Source organism: Drosophila suzukii, chromosome 3 (assembly GCF_043229965.1).
Source record: "Drosophila suzukii chromosome 3, CBGP_Dsuzu_IsoJpt1.0, whole genome shotgun sequence".
Classification (NCBI taxonomy): domain Eukaryota; kingdom Metazoa; phylum Arthropoda; class Insecta; order Diptera; family Drosophilidae; genus Drosophila; species Drosophila suzukii.
The window spans coordinates 10016831-10040208 of record NC_092082.1 but is presented as its reverse complement, the minus strand read 5'-3'; the positions used below and the strand labels follow the sequence as shown (position 1 = coordinate 10040208).

Here is a 23378-nt window from a genome sequence, read left to right as displayed (position 1 = left end):
CGGGCTTTCTTTTAATCGGTTATGCTGGCTCGAAAACACAGCAAACCGGTTGGGAGCGGGCGGTTTATTTATAGAGCACTGATCTCTCACTCTCTCTCTGGATCGGCTTGTTGAACTGTCGCTCAAAAAGCTGGAAATTCCCAAGCCGCAGTCAACCTATCAGTACCAGTACCAGTACCCCATACATACCATTATTCTATAGACAGGCCTTAACACTCATCGGTTTTATGTGTATTAATATATGACAGCCTTTGTGCGCCAGTACAACATCATTATCGGTAGCTTCAGTTCACTTGTATTGGCGATGTTGTGATTGCTGTGACTGCCTTTGTCATTTATCTGGTTTTCAACTTAATAAGTATACAATATAACATTACTTTTTTTACAGCATGACTTCGAATAACCCATGTGTATTTATATATTAGATATTCCCAATTGGATCCATCCTCTTTGATCTTCAGTTCAAAGCCCAAAAGAGTGACGTACATTCGTTTATTAATCAAAACGTTGGCCCAAAACTATGACGTCCTCACCGACAAATAGTACTTTCGATACTCAAAAGTCTGGGGCGTGTACTTTAACCCCTTTATCATCACTGACCTTCAGTTCAGTGTATTTATATATTGGATATTCCCAATTGGATCCATCCTCTTTGATCTTCAGTTCAAAGCCCAAAGGAGTGACGTACATTCGTTTATTAATCAAAACGTTGGCCCAAAACTATGACGTCTTCGCCGACAAATAATACTTTCTATCTACTTTAACCCCTTTATCATCACTGACCTTCAGTTCAACCCGCTTAAAGAGTGACGTACATTCATTGACTAATTAATACTACAGCGCCTTGAGATAAATAAATTATACCCACTCTGCGGAAAAAAATTTTGACCAAAACAATGACGAGAGTTGCGGCACGTGTAGACAAAACCAAAAAACAAAAATAATAAATGCGAAGAGGGAACCAAGAAAGTAGTATAATTAATAATAATTAGGGGAAGAAAATGTGTAAAGGTAGGTATACAAAAAATAGATATAGTGATTGATTTTGCAGCTCATGTAAGGAAATTATTAACGGCTTCATTGGAAATGATTTACAATAATTACTGGCATTTTTTCGCAATAAAAATGGGTCAACAAGGAATACATTGCCTGGCTACAAAAGGCATAAATAATTAAATGATATTCAAGCTTGAACTTGAACTGCATATACAAACAACTAATAAATTTTAAAAGCTTATCAGTGCTTCAAAAACACATGGAAACAGAAATCGGAAACTGTATATATTTTCTAACGATTAAAACTGGTCACGCTTTCGTTCAGTTATTTTTTAAGTTTCGGGAAAAAAGCGTATTTGAAATTCGTTCCGCGAATTGATAGCTCTTTACGATCAACAGTTTCCCGGTGCCCTTTTCAGACTATCAACGATCGGCCTACCACTATAATTACATTAAATATTTTTCAACGCAATTACAATGGGTCAAGCTGAAGTTGGGAGAGAAAATTCCGTGAATTTCTATAGTGAAGTAGCCAAAAACCCAATTGCGGGCCACAAACAAAACAATTCTCGGAAATGGTACCGCAATTTAAAATGTTCAAATTTTTGCCCACACTGCACTGTCTGTACCAAAAGTGCTCGGAGCCGGGAGAGAGCCGGAGATTTGTGTTGTTTATTGGTTGAACAAATAAAAAATAATATATAATACGTATACGCCTATGTGTCTGTATGGATGTCGATGTCGATGTGGTGTGGACGACTAAACAACTAAACAAAAACAAACACTCATCGTCAGGTGGGCAGGGAGCTGGAGAGCTCGATCTCCAGCCACGGGGCGACGCTAGAAGTATCATTATAAATTTGACTAATATCTGGAAGATATTAAAAAAAACCCAAAACCAAGAACAGGTTTCTCAACTTGGTGACGCACGGAAAAACCGAAAATGCAGGTTGAAAATGCAGTTATCGGAATTCTTTTGGATTCTTTGGATCAGTTACTTTCCGTTACAAAACCCGTTTCGATCGGGTAAAAGTGGTTTAAAGCTGCTTAGTAACTTGTTTTAAAATATATTTTCACAGGTGAAAATCAGTTCTTACATAATATTGTGATGATAGAACTTGAAAAAGAAATTTAAAGATAATATATTTTAACATATTGTACATTTAGTACAATAAATTTTAAAGCGAATATTAAATATTAATTTTACGTATCATGTCTATATAGTCGTTTTAATTTTCCAAATTCATATGATTTTTTTACTATCTATAAGAATGTCCTATTTGTCTTTATATTTTTTTTGATTAAATGCATCCACTTGGATTTTTTGTAATTTTTTAGGACAAGGTTTTCCAGTCGGTCTATGAAAATCTTTTCAAAAAGCATTTATTAAAATGCTAATTTGCAACGAGTTGGACTGCCTCAAAATCAGACTCAAATCAAACCGCTTTGGTTAAATAATAAAAATCCGACCAGACAGCTCTCCCTGTCCCTCTCTATTTTCTCGTCGCTCCGGTCTCTCTCTTTCTCACACGCTCCCGCATGGCGATATTTTAGACGCTCCAGCTTTTCAGGCCTCCGCCATTTGATCGCCGCTCAGTTGATCAGAGTCACTCGAACGCGCCGCTGCTCAACCATTCGGAATTGGCGCGAAAAATATAAAAAAGTTGAACTTACAAGTTTTTTATATAGTATAGACGCTCAAATATTTACGTGCTGCATCGGTTTTGTCGGCAATTGGAAGTGCGTAAAAAATGCAAAATTTATATATAGAGAGTATTACACACCTCAAAAAACCCTAATTTTATACGGTTAAAGCACCCAAAATTATGTCAACAAATTACAAATAATTGATCAATTAAATCTGTGCTTAAATAAAAACTAGTTCTATTTCAGGGAATGCTGTTTACAAAACGTTTATTTTCCATGGAATGTTAATTACCCTTCTGAAATTCCAAAAGAAATCGAAATTATAGCTGGAAAACCAAGCTATCGAAACACCGATCAAAAATCAATTAATTTGCACATAGGCCATATTTAATGATAATTTTGAAAAACACGTAAAACAACAGAGTTGTTAATTATTATCGATTCTCCAGACGACGGAGCCCTACAAACAACAAAGAGATACCCATATTATAACGCTCAGTGTGTGTGTGTGTGTGTGTGTGTTAGTGACAATGGCCGCCGCTCAAATGTCCGTGTATTGGTGCGCTCAGTAAACTCGAACTGCCATTCCGTTCCTCATTTGTAGCCGTTGTCGTTGTTCGTTATATGGTATATGGTATTCGGTATTCGGTATTCCATATTCCATTTCGTGTTATCTCAAAAGCGCGCTCTGTGCCAACTCTAGCACATCGGTACTAACATATATAGTCGACGGATCCCTCGAACCCCCCATTCCATTACCCATTCAATATTCTTTCGGGTTTATCAGAATTCTTAGAACTCTATAAAAGAGAGTTACTGTCTTGCATTTGACACACCTTTTGATGAACTTTAGTATCTTCCATGCGATAAGTCCATGATGACCTTTAAACCATTTGAAGACGTCACTCTTGAGACTTTCGAATATCCAAAATTAAGTATATATAGTACCCCCTTGTAGCTTGCAGTTAGTAGCAAGTGTGCCTTGTGCTTCGTATTTCTCGGAATCCACTTAAGTAAATTTACTACGTCAATAATTATAGCTAATTTGCATAAGCCTTGCTTTCGTGAGAGAGTATTGACCAACTTTACGAATCGTATTGAGGGGTATACAATATAAACTGAATATATCCGAGCACTATTCGAAACCCGTAAGTCTCAATTAGACAAACTTGCTACACAGCAGCCGCACGGCTTTTTATTCGCCTTTTAAAAAGTCTATAGACGGGCCCTCAAGCAATAGAGTTTATCAGCAATCGTGTATACATGAACTAAAAGTGATAATAAGACTTATAAAGCACAATGAAGCCGGCAAATAGAATGCTCTAATGGACTGTGATATCGACAAAATAATTATTTTAAGCGAAATAATCAAATATAAAAATTTAAAAAGTGGTGCAAAAAATTAATAACAAGTTCTAAAAATAAATTTAAAAAAATTAAAAAATGTTTTATCAATTTCCTTTGATAAAGTGAAACTATAACATAAACCCACTTGTTTATCAATCATTTTAAAACTAAATAAAACAATTTAGTTTCCTTGAAAGCCAAGACATATGTAAATCAAACTTCTTAAAAACATTTTATCTATAACATTTAATACAATAAACCCAAAGAACCCAGAGTGCAAGTTCACAACTAGATCCATTTAAACCCATTTCAAACAAAGACTTTCTTCGAAATTTATCGTTTAACTTGCTTATTATCAACCAGTTAACCGGGAATAAAAAAAAAACGTATTCCTATTTGCAGATGCTCATTATGTGATGTTTGCGTAGAGCTGCGCCCAGTCAGCCGATCCGCCATAATAAAAACAAATCCCTCAGCGAAAATGTTCTACCCAATCTGCTAAATAGGAAGGCCAACACAAAAAGTTCCGAGATCCAGAAGAAATAAATATCTGGTTACGTGACTGTTCTGAATGCCCGACATGCATAGTAGCAATGAAACGGAAATGAACCAATGTCCCAATACGAAACGTAGACAAATCGATCCGTCGACTCCAAAAAACTGTAGTACTTCGTCCACGGATTCGGGTGTTATACTAAATGATAATGCGGCATCTTTCCGGCCGAAGAAGGAGAACAAAGATCGGGGGACGGACGAAGGGCAGTCCCAATCAAAATCGGAAGCGAAAACGGAACCCAAGCGTATCAGCATCGAGCACACCGTGAATATAACAAAGGAAAAAGCTGGAAAGACTTCATCATCGCCGACGGTTTCTATACGAAGTACAACCATTTCCATTGTGTCCATCGATGAGAATGCCATCGACTCCAGTTGTATTGATAGTGACTCGGAGGGCGATGCCGAGGATTATACGGTGCAGAAGCTGGGTCACCAGGTCACCTACCCGCCCAACAGTTCCAACCTGCGCGACCTTAACCAGGGTCTAACGGTGATCAGTCGTCAGGTGGCGCCGGGTCAGGCGGAAGTCCCACCTCCAAATCCCCTAGAAGCTGGTGTCGTCGCCAAGCAGATATTGAATGGCAATCTGGCCCTGGCCACGCCCACTTCTCCGGCGGGCGGAGCAACCCAGGGAATCGGTAGCATTGCGCTAACCAACTCCACGGATGTGACCTTCGGTGATAAGCACTTCTACGAGGGACCCGTGACGATACAACAGTTTCTCATCGACAATCGGGACAAGTGGAAAGCGGGCGAAGGACCCGGTGGGGGACAGGATAATCCCGCCTTCAATGGTGGCGTCACCGCAAATGGCAATGCGCCGGGTAAGTCATATAAAGGTTCGAAATATTATTACAGTTTAGGAAAAGTTAGAATTTTTTTGTAAAACAAGAGAAAACGACTATAAAATACCCGTTACTCAGCTAAGGGGAGTGCGAGAGAGATGCAGATATGCAGCAAAGCGGCTTTTCACTATTGCACAGCCCGCAACGGCGCCACCTAGCGCCCATTTCTTTATTTGCTTATAACTTTTTCATGGATGGTCCGATTTGAACAATTTTTGACATGAAGATAGACATTGATATTTCCGACGAATGTAGTATAGGTATTCTTTTACTGTACAGGTAAAGGGTATAAATTTATGAGTGAAATTTGTACCGATACAATTTCTATATTTGTACGATCAATGGAAATCCCATTAAATCTTTAACTCAATGCTAATTATATAAAAATGACTTTTAGAATGATGGATACAATATTTTTATTAATTTTTTTTATATTAATGTTGTTCTTTTCAATTTTATATTTCCGATTCAATTGTTTACCCTAAAGTTAAAGACATAGGAGTGCAATTTGTAGGTACTTATGTATGTTTGTTTTGATATCTACAATATGGTTTATTTCCCGATCCTACAATTTTCATTCCAATTTCATGTTTTATATTTAACTGATGATATGATGCTATTACGATGTTTTATATTTAACTGATGATATGATGCTATTACGATGTCTACAATCATTTTCTTTCTAATGTTCTATTTCCTATTAAATATTTTACTCAATATTATGGTACAACCAACATATATAAATTATCTCTTTTTTTCACTATATATCCTTAACATATAGATTATCGTTGCTATTTCCTGCTGGCTTTGTGTACATTCCTTTTCTATCTTCACCTTGCCTCCGTTTTGTTTGCTTTATTGGCCGATACTGAGCGTGTGTGGCGATTTGTTTATCCAGCACAGTCGGACAATCAGACAATTGGCCTAGTCTAACGACCGTGCTGTGAATGGTAGATTAGCAGATGGCCCACAAAGCTCCAAAACTCATGAGATACGCATAGAACAAATCGTACATTGTACTAGAATAACAACACAAATGCATTTAATTGCTCAAGGCCACAGAAGTTTTCAAAAGAATGCCTATTAAAAGAAATTGAGAAAAAATTCATTTTGATTATTTTATGAACAAAAAGTTTCCATCATTTTTTAATCATTCAGAAAATCCTACCCACAAAGTATATAACTCATTTACTTAAAATATTAAATATGTACTTAGTTGTACAATTTTATAAAGAGAGTTTCACACGAAGATAGTTTTTTTTGACTTGAAGCTTATTAAAATTCATTAGTTTGTATGGAAAATCACGAACCGAAATTGGTCTCCCATAAAACACAGGTGGGGCCTTATATTCATGAGGGTAGCTATTGCTCGAAAAGAATTGGGAATCCCTGAAAGCCATGTTTTATTAGAAATTTATTCAGCCTGTTCTTAAATGTTAAGCCTTTGTGATTCTGATCTATTTATGGTGCAAAAGAAAAACACAATTTCATTCACGAAAACAAAAATATCTCTGCCGATCCAAGGTCCCTTAAGCCGTAAATCAAAACGGTGTAAACTTGCGGTAAATACTTGAAAAAACAAAAGCAGCTGCCGAAATGCCATTGTTTACTTCATTGCTTTTCACAATTACCATAATTAAAGCGCCAGTAAGAAATGAAAGCCAAAGTTTAACCAGGCGAGTGAGTGTAAATTTAGTTAGCTGCAGTTAGGTACACTCGTTTTATATAGACAGGTGATCCCCCTGGATCTGGCAATAAATACCCGCGTGCCTCTTTAGAGTGGGGGATTTTTTGCATTGTGTTTTTGTATGCCTTAAATACTTGCTAAATGAAAAGTAAAAAACAAGAATTAAACAGGCATACGCACGGATCGGGAAAAGTACCCACCGATCGACTTCAGTTGTTCATATGGAGCGATCGTGCAATGTCGAGGAACGCGCTTAAAATATGTTTAAAGTGTCACGAGATGATCGTGGATAGCTCGGGTCATATCCAGTGTGATAATGGGTTATGTGGGCGGTTCTGTCATCGTAAATGCTCGGAATTAAGTGAGGATCAGCTTAAAGTACTGGATAGGGTACCCAATTTGAGGTGGAAGTGCGACATCTGTCTGGGCAAGATGATAACTGGAGCAAAATTGATACAGTGTTTGGAAAACTCCTTGAGGGAACATGAAAAACGATTGGAGATCCTAGAACAAAGCCTAGAAAACCGTAAGATGTCAAATATAGGTCAATTTTATGATAGATTGGCTTTTATCCATTTAAAACCATTTTACATTTTGTTACATAAAAGCAATTTACAACTTACTAGAACCTTCTCTTTATACCATGTAATTTATTTCAAAAACTCTTTTAAGTTGGTTTGCCAAGAACAAACTATGTATAAAGCTTTAGTCAAAGATTTCCAAAAACAAATTTTCATTCCACATTTAAGAAATCTTTTCTTTATTTAGAGATATAACCTCTGGTTCCTCTACCACCTTTCACTAACCCACATTTTCACGACATTTTTGCAGGTTCCAAGCTGGATGACCCGGCGCAGCCACCACCCCTCTGCCCCTTTCTGCCCAACACAATAGGTCGCAAGGCTGTCACAATAACGGTGGTTTTTGTCCTTTCAACCATCTTGCTAGGCATCGTACTGGCCACCACCACAAACCTCTTCGGCAAGTCGTTGAACCAAAGTAAGCACAGCGATGTCGACGATTCCAGACCAAATATTCCAATCAATTCAACAATAGGTACAGTTTTGTCCCCCACAATATGTGCGAAAGAGCTTCCGACTAATCTAAAATCGAATTGGCAACTGTGTTCTAACCAAATCCTAACTCACCAACCCAAACAGCATGTGAATAACCCATACTAATATCATCTTGTATATAATAACTCATTCGAAGTTGTGTGTTTTTATGTGTCTTGCTGCTCGAATTGCGCGTTTCTGATCCATTTTGATCAGTGTTGTGAAGTGAATCATGAATCAAGAGTGTGGCCTAAAGTTCAATTGAATGGAATATGCCAGTGAATCGACCTCGTGTATCACCTATACATTTGCTCCAAAACAATGGTAGTTTGATCAAATTTTAAAACAACTAGAAATTCTTTTGCATGGTTTTGCAAACATTGTAAAGTGAAAAAAAAATTAAAGATGTTAAGATCTTTGTTCGATAAGATCTAAAAACTTAGGATTGGCGATCGAATACCTTTATTTTCGAGTGATCACTACCATTGTTTTGGTCGCCTTGGCACATTTGCTAACACCAAAACTCTCCATTCAGCCGACTTGGATGTGATCGATAATAGCACCTTAGTTATCGTGACGGTGGCCCAATGGGGCGGAAGGCCTGCGAAGAATAAGCTCGCTACGCAGAATTTGCCCGTCAATAGGGTTGTCATCTCGCACACCGCCGCCGAGGGTTGCGAGTCAAGGGTGAGTAGATACCATATTCCATGTCCCGATCATTCGTAACACTCATAACTTATGTCAACATCCATCCACTACCCATCGAAGGAGGTCTGCTCAGCGCGGGTGAATGTCGTCCAGTCTTTTCACATGGACAGCTGGGACTGGGATCACATTGGCTACAACTTTCTGGTTGGCGGCGATGGACGTGTGTACGAGGGACGTGGCTGGGGATATGTGGGCGCCCATACCAAGGGTTATAATACAGGAACGATTGGGGTATCCTTTATAGGAACCTTCACGAAGCAGAGGCCCAACGAGCGGCAGTTGAAGGCGTGTCAAATGCTCTTGGAAGAGGGTGTTCGATTGAAGAAGTTAACACCCAAATATCGGCTCTATGGCCATCGTCAACTCAGCGCCACTGAAAGTCCCGGAGAGGAACTCTACAAGATCATCCAGACGTGGCCGCATTGGTCACATGAAATCTAATAAGTCATGTATTATATATATAACAAGTAAATAGAGTCTGTACAAATATGATCAACAGATGCACTTTATTCGATCTCATTCCCCCAAACCCCCCTCATGAAAATTAAAAAAAAAGGAAGTCGTTGAGTTGAATGGAATATAAAATAGATCGTTATAAGTATTGTATAGCGATCCAGGGATGTATGTATGAATCTGTTTAAAGAAATTTGAAGGGAAAGAATGCAAACTTTTCAGAAATTCTGTAAAGTAATTAGTAGTTTAATTAAAACTTTTGGATTATTATTTTGAAACATCATTTTTTTTAACATTTTTTGAATCCAATGTCTTGAGTTTTGGAAATATCAGTAGTCATACATTTTTAAGATAATATTTTGTTTTCGAAATGGTTTGCATTCGACCTTTCATAAAACTTTTAAAGGCTTACTAAAACAGATGCTCTTTTTGAACCAGTTGATGATTCCGATGTCCATGTCGACGGAAAACTAGTTGTGATCGGAATAAAGAGCTGGGGCGGTTTGGTCACTAGGGGATCGCTAGAGCCCCTGAATCTTCCGGTCTCCAGGGTAATAATATCCGATACTACAACCGAAACATGTGAGACGAGGGTAAGTACATATATTGTATATCCAATATTTTCGAACCACTTAAGAACCCGTTTCTTACTCAGGAATCCTGCTCTTATTGGGTCCGCGTGACGCAGAGCAAGCACATGGACTCATTCAACTGGGGTCAAATAGGATATAATTTCATGGTGGGCGGGGATGGTCGCGTTTACGAGGGGCGAGGCTGGAACTACGTGGGTGCCCATACGCGGGACAACAACGATAGCAGCATTGGTATTAGCTTTATTGGAAGCTTCCGACGGAAGGAGCCAACGCCGAAATCATTGGAGGCCTGTCAGTTGCTTTTGGAACAAGGTGTTCGCCTGAAGAAACTAAAGCCCGATTACCAACTCCTGGGACATCGGCAAATAACGGGAACCCTAATGCCCGCTGAGGAGCTCTATAGGATCATTCAAACCTGGCCACACTGGTACAATCTGACAAAGACTTGGCCCGACTTGCATATGATTCAGTAGATTTAAATTATTAAATTATAAATTTAAGATCGAATAAAGGTGCAAACAAAAACTTATTGAAAGATTATTTATTCACCAAATTAGTAAATTACTGTCTATCAGTTTTTGATTTCATTATCCACCTCATTAAACTAACATTTTGAGGAAACGGTCTTATATAATGCATGTTTGTAGGAAATTTAATTTATTCGTAAAAAAAAGGTTTAAAAATATGAGAATTGGATTAAATAATAAAATTCATTTGGTTATTGGTCACTAACACTCCTATACAAGTGGTGTTTTAAATTTTTCATTATTTTATAAAAGATAAGCCGCTTAAATTTACTAACCAAAACTAAAAATGGATGTTCATATGTTACAAATGCTATTTGAAAACTGATTATAACCCTGAATAATCGACAGGTTTGGACAATATTGGTGGAGGATTGATACTGCGATTTGTGGAGCGTCAGCAATGGCTAGCCCAGCCGCCGCAGAAGAAGATTCCGGATCTGGAAAAGCCCGTTAAATTGGTCATAGTCCTGCCCACCAATTCCGATGACTGTACCACCCAGGCGCAGTGTGTGTTTCGAGTACGATTGCGTCAGTCCTTCGATATAGAGTCGGTGCAGGAGGACGATATAGTCTTCAATTTTCTGATCGGCGGCGATGGCAACGTGTACGTGGGACGTGGATGGGACCAAGTGGGCGCCCACATGGCCGGCTATAACTCGAAGAGTCTTAGTTTCGCCTATATCGGATCTTTCCAGACCATCAAGCCGTCGGCCAAGCAGCTAAGCGTCACACGTCTTTTACTGGAACGCGGCGTTAAGCTGGGAAAGATCGATCCCAACTACCGATTTACGGCGGCCAGTAAACTGGAGCCAACTCTTACCCAATATAAGGCGGATGCCCTCTACCAAAGCTTTGGCAACTGGACTCATTGGTCGTGAATAATAGTTTAAGATATGCGCATCTCCGATATAAGAATGTTATCATTCATTTTCGTATTGATATTGTAGCATAGGTGTTCTCCCATTAATGTGTGGCATATTCGATTTAGCTAGAATTACGATTTGTTCGAAAAAATGTGATATTAAATAAAGCAAAGTGATTAACTTGATGTATTTCTATCATGTCAGGGTGTTAAAATCTAGCTGATAACTGAAATGGGGGATTTTTCTTGCATGCTGTCTGGAGCTGCTTGGAACCGGAAAATTGGACTGCAAAATGCCGAGCCAACTTGGACTCCCCGTTTTTAATTTTACCTGTTTATCTTATTTGTTGCGGCTCGTTTACAATGGTTGATAACACCATATAAAGAACACTTTTACTGTAGACATAGTAAATAAGTTTATCTTCATCGCAAAGGAAGGTTTGACTTTGATTTAAAATATTGTTAAAATGAAATATTATTTAAAAACGTACATAATAAAATGATAACTCCATTACGCAAATGCTTTGATGATTATATCTCTTTCTAAAATATAAATTTTAATAAATTCTTATTTTGCTCCACAAGTCCCTTAAAATAAAACAAAAAAAAAACAATAAAAATGCCCTGCCCATAATTAATGTTAGATTACGAATGAGTTGAAACAGGTTCTTACAGATACATATATAAATGCTGCTATTGATGCTGATTATTAATCAGTGATTAAAAATATATAGATATTTATACATACATATGTATGTTCAAGTACTATAGCTGTCGTAAACTCTTTATTCACACGCACTTTTACACCAATGCAATAGAGTGTGTTTACTGATATTTTTTGTGTTGATATTGCATTTTTTATAAATACATGTATAATATATTTTGAAACAAACAAAAATAATGTTGTTTCAAAAATTTTGCAGATAAAGAAACTCAAAGCTTTTTTGCAAGGTAAATATATATTTGTTTTATGTGCCTGACTAATTCCTCAGTGCTCATTCAGCTGTTGTTTTGACTGGGCTACTGCTTATAATTCTACAAAATGGAAAATGCCGAGATGAACGATCTTGAAAGAAATGGGAAAAAGAGAGTCAGCCCCAACAGGTTGTACTTTGCCAGTTTCCTCATTTTGTTCTTAACCCTACCAATGGGTTACTACATTTGGATGAGAAGTAAGTGTGAATAAATTGAAGATCATAAATACTCATCAGTTAAGTTCAGGTCACCGAAATGATCTGCGTATAATCGAGCGCGATGAGTGGGGAGCTGAGGAACCCACTGAAAAGGACTTTCTAAATCTGCCAGCCCAAAACGTTATTATTTATCACACAGCCACCGAGCAGTGCGAAACAAAAGTAATGTAAATAAGTATACTTTAAGTTTTTAAGGTTATATTCTTATTTGCTATCCCTAGGATGTTTGCATACACCGCATGCAGATGGTTCAGGATTTCCACATGAGAGACCGGGAATGGCATGACATAGGTCTGAATTTCCTGGTGGGCGGCGATGGAGAGATCTATGAGGGGCGTGGCTGGGATGTAAGGGCTCAACCACTGAGGGGCTATGAATCTGTATCCATAAGCATTGCCTTTATTGGAACTTTCTCAAGTGTGGAGCCTCGAGAGCGACAGGTTAAGGCAGCCAAGCGGTTGATGGAGGAAGGAGTTCGTCGAAAGAAGTTGCGTCAGGATTATAACATTTACGGCCAGCGTCAATTTGTGCCCACCGAAAGTCCTGGCCAAAAACTATATGAGTTAATGAAACAGTGGCCCCGTTGGACAACTATTATCAGGCATTTAGACTAATGCGACTTCTTTAAAAACTGAAAACAATATAAAAACAAAACATGTTAGAGGTCCTAAATTAAATACTAGAAACAACTGATTTGTTCGGAATGAACCCCAAAAAAAGTGAGGCAAAATCGTGAAGAATTCTATTTGTGTATCTGATAATTGTAATCGGTTTTTTTCGGGCCAGCAGACATTGGTTCCACGAAATCGGAAAGCAAAATAAGTTGGACCCAAAGATGTGAAGATGAGCTACCGTCTTTCAAAACTGCCAGAGAGATCAAAGAGCTAGTAACGCCCCCTGGACAAACGGGGGTTCCCATTTCTTGGACTCTTCACTCCAATCTAAGATCTCTCTCTAATCTCAAGGGGGCGGCGTTTAAAGATCACTCACCCTGTTGCGAAAAATGGCACCATGTATAAAGCTTGGGAGCTTTTGCAATATATATAGTACACTCACGCCTTATCAACAAACTTGCGAACTGCGCAGCCGCTGCGCAGTTTTGAGTGTCGGGGATTTTTTGCAGCCGTCAACAGAAGTAAACAACAATCAACCAACCTGCTAATGGGTCGGGCTCAGTTCAGTTGGGATCGGACATTCGTCTGGAGAGGAACGATCGTTGTGGTGGGGTTCAACCAACACATCTCAAGATGCAGAAAACCGTGGCAATTGCTCTTCCAGAAGAGCCAGATACTGCTGTAAAAAGATTTCCCCGCGAGCTTCTCTATCTCTGCGCAATTCTTCTGATGCTTGTGGCTCTGGTAGCCGGCTATTGCTTTTGGGTGATGAGTAAGTTACCTAAGCAGATCGAACATGAATTGAAATTTAATTGGCATTTCAATTGTTAACCTGGTTTAGCCCACTCCACGAGTTCTCCGAACAAAGGCCTGCACATACTCGATCGCAGTGAATGGCAGGGGGAACCACCGAGTGGAAAGTACCCGCACCTTAAGCTGCCCGTCTCCAACGTGATCATTCACCATACGGCAACCGAAGGATGCGAACAAGAGGTGAGTCTAATTTTCTAGTACTAATGATACCTTAGTAGATTGGAGATCTCGAAAATTTAAAATATATTAAATACTTTTAGTTAAAAGCCGTGATACTTAGGTTAAAATTATGATATAGACCAAAATCATGAACAGATCCACGGAAGGGTGATATAGGGGATATCGCCTTAAAAAGTATTTGAAAAATGTATTTTATTCCAAAGTTTTGATTTCAACTCAACAAATTTATTTTATATCCCCCACAACCAAATAGTGCACCCGCCACTGACCAGAGTACTTGTAATAATGCAAAAATTGCGTCATTAAATTCCTTTGGTTTTTTTAAGTTTAATTACACTTCGTTGTTATTTAACTAAATACATACATATACAACAACTAATGTTAGTATACCTTCTAATAACAAATATCATCTTAAAATCGATTTCTTTGGAAAAAAGTAGCACGTTTTTTTATTGGAACCCGAAATGTTTTGGTGAACCCCCTATCATAAAACCCACAAAGCTTATTAAAAATCCCCAAGTATGCCACAAACCGTCATACTTTTCGGAAAAACCCCCTTTCTTCCGCTCTATCTTGAACTAATTGTACACTTTTTAAAGTGTTTTAGCAAATATTAGTCAACTTACAAAGCGAAATAAGTGTTAAGATGTCAAGACCTTCAACTTTACTATCGTAACTCTACTTTTTCCCAGGATGTTTGCATATACCGGATGCAGATCATTCAGGCATACCACATGAAATCCCTGGGCTGGGTGGACATTGGCTACAACTTCCTGGTGGGAGGCGATGGTCAAGTCTACGTGGGACGTGGCTGGCACATTCAGGGTCAGCATGTCAGTGGATACGGTGCCATATCCGTCAGTATTGCCTTCATCGGCACCTTTGTGAATGTGGAACCATCGACTCGACAAATGGAAGCTGCCAAGAGATTAATGGATGAGGGTGTACGACTCCATAGACTGCATCCAGATTATCATATTTATGCCCACCGTCAAATTAGTCCCACCGAAAGTCCTGGCCAGAAACTATTCGAACTCATGAAGAAGTGGCCTCGCTTTACGCCAGATGCAACATCACGTAAGGAAATCTAAAGAGAAAAATTCAAATATACTTATTTTTGGATCCTTTACAGTGCGCCTCCTTAGCAATGCTACCTTGAAGTTCGTGACTAGGCCTTATTGGCTAGCCCAGCCTCCAACAGTACCACTCACCCCACTAGAACTTCCCTTTCAGAGCGTAAGATTCGTGTCCACCAATACTAAATCCTGCTCCACCCAAGCCGAATGCGTTTTCCGAGTGCGCCTGTTGCAAAGCTTCCATATCGAGAGCATTGGATATAAGGACATTAACTATAATTTCGTGGCGGCTGGAGATGGGCACATCTACGAGGGCCGGGGCTGGAATCACAGCTGTGAGGCCTCAAAAGATGGAGATGGGCATGATCCCAAAGAACTGGTGGTGGCCTTTGTGGGTCCTGCGAGTAGCAATAAAAAGCTAGCCTTGGACCTAATACAACAGGGCATCAAACTTGGTCACATTAGCAAGGATTATATTTTAATTGACGACTCAGAAAAGCCTTAAAAAACTGGAAGCAGGGGGAATGAAGCCATACCAGTGCCATCCCTGTGCCATCTATCAAAGTGATATTAATTTAAGAACTAGTTTATGTCAACGAAAATATCTCATATGGAATACGTCACAATCTCTTTTGTATTTATAGAAATAAACATGCCTTTATTGAGTTTCAACAGCTGCTATCTTCTTTATATCTCATTCGAACGACTACGACTAACTTTTTTGAAAACATATTGCGATTCGTTTTTGATTTTAAAAAAACCATGACTGGGTTCTACTTAACGATATATACAGATGACACACTTTGTGCTTACAACAATTGGCTAAATGAAATTCGTAATTAGAAATTTGGAACGCGAACATGGCTACTACATAGAACTTAGAAAATTAGGCTACAGTTAGTGAGACGACATCCAATTGCAGTGGATTTGATTTAGTGGTCCAAGATGCGCATATTGCCGGATACGATCTTGTTCTCCAGAATGGCGCCGGCAGGGATATCGATACGGTCGCCATGGTTGGCAATGATGATGACAGTGCCCTAGTAAAATTAGAGTCCAAAATTAGCATACAGAAAGTACAATCTAAAGACATTTAAGACTTACGCGCAAGGAAACACCACGACCGAAGGTGACATCACCGCTCACGGTCAAGTGATCCAGCTCAATGATGTCCGGGATGTTGGCGAAACGGCCCAGGAACTCCTTCACTTTGGAGAAATGGTTCTCGCCCAGCTTGACCAGCGGCGTGGTGGGGAACATGCGCTGTGGCGACATCACCAGGCTGCCGTTCTTCAGGGTGTACAAATTCGACATGACCAGCAGCAGATCGGAAGACTTCTTCACGGGCAAGAAACGGGAGCGGGGCACATTGATGCCGATGGCGCCATCGAAGCACTTCATGGCCGCACCCACAGCAGTCTCCAGCTGAATGACGCGCGTTCCATTCTCCAGCGTCTTGTTGTTCACGATGATCTCCATGTTCAAGGTACGCTCACGCAGAACGCGATCAATTGCTAAGGGAATTTCCATTTTAGTCTCGTTTTGTAATCATTTTGCAAACTAACTCACCTGCCAAGTTGGCCCAAATGTTGTTGGTGTTGAAGAACTTAAAGGTCTTGACCGACTTAAAGTCATCCACATGCTCTGGGGGCACCTGGGCGATTTCCAGCAGGCGCAGCTTGTTCTCCATTTGAATGAGAGTACCACCCTGGGAGAAGGAAAAATTATATTATTATACACATTTTCTATAGTATATTAAACAATCGCTCACCTTAACATCAGCACGGGTCTTGTCGGTGACCTCCATGACAAACTCCACGGGAGTTTTGGCCCTTTCCTCGCCCACCAGCTTGTTGAGGATGTTCAAATCCACAGTGGCGCCCAGGTTATCGATGTTGGACAAGAAGCAGTACTCGCGGCCCTCCTCGATGAACTTCTTCAGCAGACCAGAGTTGCGGAAGGTGTCGTAGAAGTCACCGTGACCAGGTGGGTACCAACTAAAATGTGAAAATATATCTTTTTATAACACCGAACATTATTACAGGACATTCAAAGAAACTCACGCCTCCATATCCTTTTCGATTTCGAAGTCCTTGGCCACGGGCAGATAGTGCTCGCGACTGATGCGCGGGAAGCAGCTCTGGTTGAAGGTGTGGATCTGCACCCGGAAACCCTTGTACTTGCGCACAATCTTCTCGGTATCCTCATCGGTATTGAAAGAGTTCATAAGCACCAGCGGCACATTGGCATCGTAAGTCTTATTCAGATGCTCGATCTGCTGTACAGTCAGATCCAGGAAGGTCAGATCCGAGCGCACGGGAATCACACTTTTGGGACCATGGCAACCCATCGAGGTGCCCAGACCACCGTTCAGCTTGATGACCACCAACTTGTCCAGCATGTTGCGGATCTAAATGCAAATCGAAATGATTATTACAAGTCCTTAAGCATTGAATATCATTAGGATGGTGTGTTAAAGAGCAGAGGTTTTGGGTTATGCTGCAGTGATAGCCGAATTTCATTTAGGTTTAGTACTACAGCGCAGTGTGACTACAAACTAAAGCAAAACTACTAACAAAACTAGGTCCAAAATCTAAACAAAGCGTCCAGAGCCCAATTAGGTTAGATTCGAGCCGTGTTTTCTTCATTATTTTTTCTAGAAAAACAGAGCAAGAGCGGCAGAGACATTGAGTGAGTGAGAGCCGTGAAGCGTAGAAGTTTAGGTAAGGGAAAACGCTTTTACCTCATTCTAGGTGCGATACACACGATAATGCATAGTATTTATAGGCAGACATAGCCATATTCAGATATTCAGTATTCAAATCAAAGAACATGAAAATATGTAAAGTTGGTAAAACAAATTAAGAGAGTTGTAATATCATCAGGATGAGTTCGATTCGGTTTTTATGGTTTTCGGTATTGAGTTGTGACTCTTTGGCGGGATTACTGGGGGGTTCTAAGGACAGGCCCTCTGCATACCTGCTCGTTCTTGGGCGCCTTAAGATTCGAGTAGTTCTCCACGGCATTTTCCGGAAGCTTCTGGATCTTGTTCCAGTCCAAAGCGGGACCCTCTGAAAAATAGATAACTGTGTTTTAGACCATACATTTAAGGAGTATTTCAAAGGGACCTACCTTCCTGAATGAAGCGTCCGAACAGGTCGGCGAAACGTTCCATTTCCGCCTTGAGGGCAGGCTGACGGGCCTTCTCCGTGGTCTCCAGCAGACGGTCCACATCGTGCTCCAGCAGCCTCAGGGCATCCCGTTTGGTCACCTCGTGGAACTCCTTTGAGTCGGACGGTGCTCGCGAGTGGCCGCGCACCTGTAAGAAAATAAATCAAAATCATAAGTTACACTCGGAGAAACTTTCGAGCCACAGCGATTAGTGTGGCTAGCAAAGCGCATCCGGCAGATGCACTCAAGTGACAAAATTAGTGGAGGAAACGCTGACAAAATTGTTGCTTCGACTGGAGCTGTCGTAAGTCCAATTACAAGCTTGGGCTGCCACACAGACGAGGGCGTTGCCAAAGACCAAAATCACTCTGAATCGGCGACAGTTTTCCCCCAAGCCTGGTGATGACAAGTCGCTGGCTGCTATTGAGTTTGCTACTCTATTTGAGTGGCCAAGAGGTCTCCTCGGGTGTGATGGATAACTTTAACGATGGCCTGAAAATGGCTGGACAAATGTTTGGCATTAACACCGCCGCTGATGTGGCCAATTTGGTGGCCAAGGCCTTCTCTGGCCAATCAATGACAAACGTTCCCAACTTGGTAAGCTACGTGCAGAAAAGACTACAAGGGCCACCGAATGAAGATGAACCGGAAGAGGATCAATCGCAGCAGGAGTCGGATACAGAAAATGCCCAGGAAGAGCCACCGGGGGAGGGCAGCAGCACGCGAAAACCACCTCCATTATCCTTTAATTCCGCAGATATGTTCACCAATATGCTGAGGATGGTGGGATTTGATACCCGCAGAATAGGAGCACTAGCCCTGAATGCCTTGATTATGATTGCTCAGGCCGTAAGTTGAAAACTTTCTCATCTTTCTATTTTAACTTAAAGGTATTTTCATAAGATTGGAAGTTCCCTGATGCAAATGACACGTGGAGGATCAAAGATTGATGCCTCGGAATCCCTGTATGAACCCAGTGACCAACGCCCCAGATCCCTTTCCATGGGCTCGCCCATCGATTGGTTTATGCAGCGTTCCGATAGGCATAGCAAACGACTGATCAGGGATATTATGGATCGTGACCTCGCCGAACACATCGTTGATATGATCGAGTCCAAGGAGAAACCAGATGAGGGAAAGAAGGTCGGCTGTTTTAAGCTTCTTATGTGCAAAAGTAAGCCCATAATTTGGGGTATGCAGGAATCGCTGAAGAAACGCCTGGCTGGAGAACCTGAGGAACCCGAGGAAACCGATAGCTATTTCAACAAGAAAATATTCTTCAAGTATTTGCCCAGTCTTCAAGATTTCAAAGATCATAGTGCTAGCTGTGAAGCGAAATATCATGAGGAGTGCCCCAAGAATGCAACTACAGGAAGTTTTGATTAACAACACTTTATCTTTCATAAAATAATGTAATCGGAAATATTTTTCTTGGTAAAGGGTTGAAAGATTCGAGTTATGTTTTGATACCAAAGAAATTATTTGAAATACAATCATGATAGTTTTTAAATCGTAGTAAGGAATATCACTTTGTGGGTTCTTCTTTAAAAATGGTTTTAATTATTTGTTTGTTTAAGTAATTGTTGTTTTGCTTGGAAAATAAATTAAAGACATCATCTTTGAAATAATAATTATTTCATAACCAAAATGCTTACATCAGAACTGTGAAGCTATAATTACGTTTATTTTTAAACATTATTACGTATTCAAATTAGGCTGAACAAATTTCCATTGATCATCATCAGTGGACCGACTATTTAACCGCTTAATGATGAGTTCGACATTCCGATTTGGTCAAGGATGATTACAGAGATAAGCCTCAGCCATCCGGGATTAGAATCCCAGCGTAATGTCCCATGAAACGACCTCTAAAAATGCAACTGCTCTGGCAAGTTGTGCAATAATTTGCTAAATCGCAAGTTTGTCAACTAGCGCCCCTTATTATCACCCAGCCTGATAACTAATCTTAGGGAATTAAACGAACTCATCATTGCTTTACTTTTTGGAGATCTAATCGTTTAATCTGGGCGTTCCTCAAGTCATGTACTGGTGATTTCTTTCGTCATATCAATAGCACAATAGCGTGGTCTGATAATCAAATTTAGATTTGACCATTAACATAATGCTAAGAACGTTGAGAATGGCGAAATATAGTTCAACCAACTTTGTTAACTTCCTTCTTATCAAGTTCTTTTCTCGGACCTTTCGTAACAAGGCCACTACTTATCGAATATTAGCTAGGTAATAATGATTTGGGAAATATGCAATCGTAAAAAAAGCCATAATGGTGTGGTAAATATTTACAATTTATGTATGGGCTTGACATTGACATTTAAAGAAGGTTGTCATTAGCTCTTGCAGATGGCAAACCCAATATATGAGGGGTAAACAAAGCTAAAGCCCAAACAAAAACATTAAGAGGCAAGAAAAACTCCACAAGACAATCTATTGAGGAGAAGCGCCACCTATTGGTCGGATCATTTTGATGTCTTGTCAATCAAGACAGACAAATGCAATTGACTTATGCAAAATAATTGCTGCAATCGCTTTTATTTTGCTGTTTACTTTTCGAAATCATTACGCAAAAGGCGGTATAATGAGCAGAGGGTAGAGTGAAAAAAACACGTGCCACGCCCACGGCGCCTACGACGATGCCAGACGATTGCATGTGGGTTATTTATAAAGCAACCGCACTTGCCGCCGATGAGCCATTCGAGCCCCAAGCCCCAACGATAAGCCAAAGTCAGAGGGCAGGTGTTTGAACTTCGGCAAGGTCAACATGCTCAAGATAATTTGCTAACGTTTCATTGATGCTTCTGCTGGCGCCGTTTTTTTTCGGTAAAAGGCTTATGCATTTCATAATACACTCATAACTGGGAGACCTTAAAGATCACACAAGCAAATGGTTTATATTTTGGTACCTAGTACTCTTAGATTATAGGAGTATATTGGAATCCCTCACAAGTCTATTATAGCAAGGGAACAAAAATTGTAGAAATATAAAGACACCCGACCTGAAGGCAATCCTTTTGCTTTTCTTGATCCCACCCACATACCAAATTTCATATCGATCGGACATAAATTAAAAGGATAATACCCTTAATACTCTTCCGCTATCCCCAAAAAGTATGCAATTCTTTAAAGCCCAGATCAATATTTATTGATCTTACAACTTGAAGTCCTAAACTCCTAGTTACCAACCGGTCTGTGAATCCAGTAATTAACGTAAATTAAATGATTTTGGCCCTTGTCTGATGTTGCTTTCCAGATAAGATACGAACTCAGTTTCAAGAAAAGAAATTCGCTATGATTACGAGAACACCTTTATAAACGAAATTGTATTGTTTTGAGTGAAAAGGTTTCTTTGGAAATATATAAATAAAGCTGATTAAGTGGTGAAACAATTAAAGTTCTGTGATTGGCGGAAATACAAACCAGAACACAAAAGTTTTTTGTTTTATTTGTAGGTCGCATGAACTGATAACATTTTGAATTTACGTATTAAATCTGTTACATGATAAGAAGTTATTTACAGAGGTGTGTTTGCCAGATTTCTGACGTTTTTTTTATTGACAACATTGATATTTTTATGTTTTTCAATTCGGTAATGAACTACAGATTATTTTAATGGGTTTTATGTAGCCCACAAAACATAACGACTTTACAGTTTAAAGAGCCATAACGATAACTCTTTGAACTTGGCCCAAATATTGCGTTACGAAGTGATTCTCGGTAGAATCTAGAGAACTTACACCGGCGCGCTCCAGCAGAACATCGATGGGTCTGATACCGGAGGGCATTGTGAACTATGGAGCACTACTGCCTATAATAAAATCTCACTATGGGAATCTTAACTTTTTGTAGTGTTTTGCTTTGCACTCGCGGTAAGAACGTAAGAACGTGAGAGGAAAGAGACGCAGAAACGAAAACGAAGCTCGCTGGTCGAGTGTGCAATTGAAAATAAAGCTGGGATCCAAACGAAATTTGAATTTCAATACGAAATTTTTCCAACTCTCGGCGGCAGCGGCGACGCGGTGACGTTGACGTAAACGTCGGCAGCGGCAGAACGGCACTGAAAAACGCGGCGACAAGTGAAGTGAAGCCAGCAACAAGTGATAGCAAAAAAAATATATATATGTATATATATGTGAAAAAGCAAATGCGTATGTGTATGAGTGTTGAGCAAAACAAAAATTAAACAAAAGGAACAAGAGGAAACAACAAGCCGGTGGTACTGAATAGCAAGAGCGAGGGGGATGGGTAGATGTTGGGGGAGAGCAAGAGGAAGAGGAAGAAGCGGGCGCTTATCAGTAAAACAAAAACAAAAACAAGCCGTACGCCTATACTACTACTACATTTCCAGGGGCATGTTCCAGTGATAAGAATCCAGCAGATATATTCCACGATTATTCCGAATGACAACAAATACTAGCAATATTTATTTTTTTGGTTTCCCCAAAAAGACACACGCACACACTTACATACATATAAACCCACAGCGACGAGGGCGGCGACACATGCCCGTACTTTGAGGTCACTTGAAGGTTAGCGCTAAGCAAATGCAGTACATAAAGCAAAGAAAAATAAAGGCAAAAAAACGAGTTAAGAGGGCAATTATAACTAAGGAAATTGGCCCGTAAATAGAGCCCAACTGGAACCGGCAAAATGCGTTGCATACGCTGGAATGTGCAAGCTGCACTCACACAAGCGCAGCAAGAGAGACTTGGAACGAGGAAGAGAGAGGAAGGCAACGGGAGTTTCTTCCTTGTCCCCTTCATTTTAAACTGTAAACTTAAAAACTCACCTTAGCTTCATGTGGAACATCCAACATTTTAAGGCCTTTTTTTCTTTAAAGTAAATTTGTCACTTGAATAATTTAGCAATTAAGCGTCACTAATTTAGTTGTTTTTGCGGTACACACAAACACACGAGAGGAAAACGAATGAGAAACCACACGAAACCCGCAGCTGTATGTGATTAAATTGGTTTCCCCAAGATTTTTTGACGCTGTTCCGTATCGACGATACTAACAACAAGAACGGGCGCTACGATA

The 23378-nt window shown here is 39.9% G+C and overlaps 5 protein-coding genes across 12 annotated transcripts; 4 read left to right on the top strand and 1 right to left on the bottom strand.

Moving 5' to 3' along the window:
- Positions 1 to 2577: 2577 nt before the first annotated feature.
- PGRP-LC (Peptidoglycan recognition protein LC) lies at positions 2578 to 11464 on the top strand. 7 transcript variants are annotated; one of them, XM_017079227.4, is made up of 5 exons: positions 2578 to 2736; positions 4393 to 5372; positions 7912 to 8079; positions 9735 to 9889; positions 9952 to 10429. In XM_017079227.4, exons 2-5 carry the CDS (start codon positions 4562 to 4564, stop codon positions 10360 to 10362), a joined length of 1545 nt encoding a protein of 514 aa, XP_016934716.3. In that variant the 5' UTR covers positions 2578 to 2736; positions 4393 to 4561; the 3' UTR covers positions 10363 to 10429. The 7 variants fall into 7 exon arrangements, with proteins under 7 accessions (XP_016934716.3, XP_016934718.3, XP_016934715.3 ...); XM_017079228.4 differs by lacking the exons at positions 9735 to 9889; positions 9952 to 10429 and adding exons at positions 8671 to 8822; positions 8904 to 9335 and having other exon boundaries at positions 2579 to 2736; XM_017079229.4 differs by lacking the exons at positions 9735 to 9889; positions 9952 to 10429 and adding an exon at positions 10765 to 11464.
- Positions 11465 to 12269: 805 nt separating this feature from the next.
- On the top strand, positions 12270 to 13116 carry LOC118877376 (peptidoglycan-recognition protein LF-like). Its single transcript, XM_036815917.3, has 3 exons — positions 12270 to 12450; positions 12500 to 12633; positions 12693 to 13116. Exons 1-3 carry the CDS (start codon positions 12321 to 12323, stop codon positions 13083 to 13085), a joined length of 657 nt encoding a protein of 218 aa, XP_036671812.3. The 5' UTR covers positions 12270 to 12320; the 3' UTR covers positions 13086 to 13116.
- Positions 13117 to 13640: 524 nt separating this feature from the next.
- On the top strand, positions 13641 to 15826 carry PGRP-LF (Peptidoglycan recognition protein LF). Its single transcript, XM_017078922.4, has 4 exons — positions 13641 to 13857; positions 13927 to 14078; positions 14771 to 15155; positions 15211 to 15826. The coding sequence occupies exons 1-4, from the start codon at positions 13719 to 13721 to the stop codon at positions 15657 to 15659; spliced, it is 1125 nt and encodes a 374-aa protein (XP_016934411.3). The 5' UTR covers positions 13641 to 13718; the 3' UTR covers positions 15660 to 15826.
- On the bottom strand, positions 15785 to 23372 carry UGP (UDP-glucose pyrophosphorylase). 2 transcript variants are annotated; one of them, XM_017078921.4, is made up of 8 exons: positions 23130 to 23372; positions 18287 to 18473; positions 18134 to 18225; positions 17218 to 17564; positions 16926 to 17151; positions 16724 to 16862; positions 16259 to 16668; positions 15785 to 16194 (listed from the first exon to the last, which is right to left on the bottom strand). In XM_017078921.4, exons 1-8 carry the CDS (start codon positions 23154 to 23156, stop codon positions 16087 to 16089), a joined length of 1536 nt encoding a protein of 511 aa, XP_016934410.1. In that variant the 5' UTR covers positions 23157 to 23372; the 3' UTR covers positions 15785 to 16086. The 2 variants fall into 2 exon arrangements, with proteins under 2 accessions (XP_016934410.1, XP_016934409.1); XM_017078920.4 differs by lacking the exon at positions 23130 to 23372 and adding an exon at positions 22078 to 22331.
- Positions 18503 to 19843, top strand: LOC108013207 (uncharacterized). The gene is made up of 2 exons (XM_017078923.4): positions 18503 to 19174; positions 19229 to 19843. Exons 1-2 carry the CDS (start codon positions 18728 to 18730, stop codon positions 19709 to 19711), a joined length of 930 nt encoding a protein of 309 aa, XP_016934412.3. The 5' UTR covers positions 18503 to 18727; the 3' UTR covers positions 19712 to 19843.
- Positions 23373 to 23378: the final 6 nt, after the last annotated feature.

What these genes read in the sequence shown, in the direction of transcription:
- PGRP-LC (XM_017079226.4), top strand. Translation starts at nt 4,562, where the DNA reads ATGCCCGACATGCATAGTAGCAATGAAACGGAAATGAACCAATGTCCC. An exon ending in CGCAAATGGCAATGCGCCGG is followed by an intron (nt 5,373 to 7,911) that starts GTAAGTCATATA and finishes ACATTTTTGCAG; the next exon opens with GTTCCAAGCTGGATGACCCG. An exon ending in TCCAATCAATTCAACAATAG is followed by an intron (nt 8,137 to 10,764) that starts GTACAGTTTTGT and finishes AATAATCGACAG; the next exon opens with GTTTGGACAATATTGGTGGA.
- LOC118877376 (XM_036815917.3), top strand. Translation starts at nt 12,321, where the DNA reads ATGGAAAATGCCGAGATGAACGATCTTGAAAGAAATGGGAAAAAGAGA. An exon ending in TTACTACATTTGGATGAGAA is followed by an intron (nt 12,451 to 12,499) that starts GTAAGTGTGAAT and finishes AGTTAAGTTCAG; the next exon opens with GTCACCGAAATGATCTGCGT. An exon ending in CCGAGCAGTGCGAAACAAAA is followed by an intron (nt 12,634 to 12,692) that starts GTAATGTAAATA and finishes TGCTATCCCTAG; the next exon opens with GATGTTTGCATACACCGCAT.
- PGRP-LF (XM_017078922.4), top strand. Translation starts at nt 13,719, where the DNA reads ATGCAGAAAACCGTGGCAATTGCTCTTCCAGAAGAGCCAGATACTGCT. An exon ending in CTATTGCTTTTGGGTGATGA is followed by an intron (nt 13,858 to 13,926) that starts GTAAGTTACCTA and finishes AACCTGGTTTAG; the next exon opens with CCCACTCCACGAGTTCTCCG. An exon ending in CCGAAGGATGCGAACAAGAG is followed by an intron (nt 14,079 to 14,770) that starts GTGAGTCTAATT and finishes ACTTTTTCCCAG; the next exon opens with GATGTTTGCATATACCGGAT.
- LOC108013207 (XM_017078923.4), top strand. Translation starts at nt 18,728, where the DNA reads ATGACAAGTCGCTGGCTGCTATTGAGTTTGCTACTCTATTTGAGTGGC. An exon ending in TGATTATGATTGCTCAGGCC is followed by an intron (nt 19,175 to 19,228) that starts GTAAGTTGAAAA and finishes TATTTTCATAAG; the next exon opens with ATTGGAAGTTCCCTGATGCA.
- UGP (XM_017078920.4), bottom strand. Translation starts at nt 22,125, where the DNA reads ATGCCCTCCGGTATCAGACCCATCGATGTTCTGCTGGAGCGCGCCGGT. An exon ending in CGGACGCTTCATTCAGGAAG is followed by an intron (nt 18,226 to 18,286) that starts GTAGGTCCCTTT and finishes TCTATTTTTCAG; the next exon opens with AGGGTCCCGCTTTGGACTGG. An exon ending in ATCGAAAAGGATATGGAGGC is followed by an intron (nt 17,152 to 17,217) that starts GTGAGTTTCTTT and finishes TTCACATTTTAG; the next exon opens with TTGGTACCCACCTGGTCACG.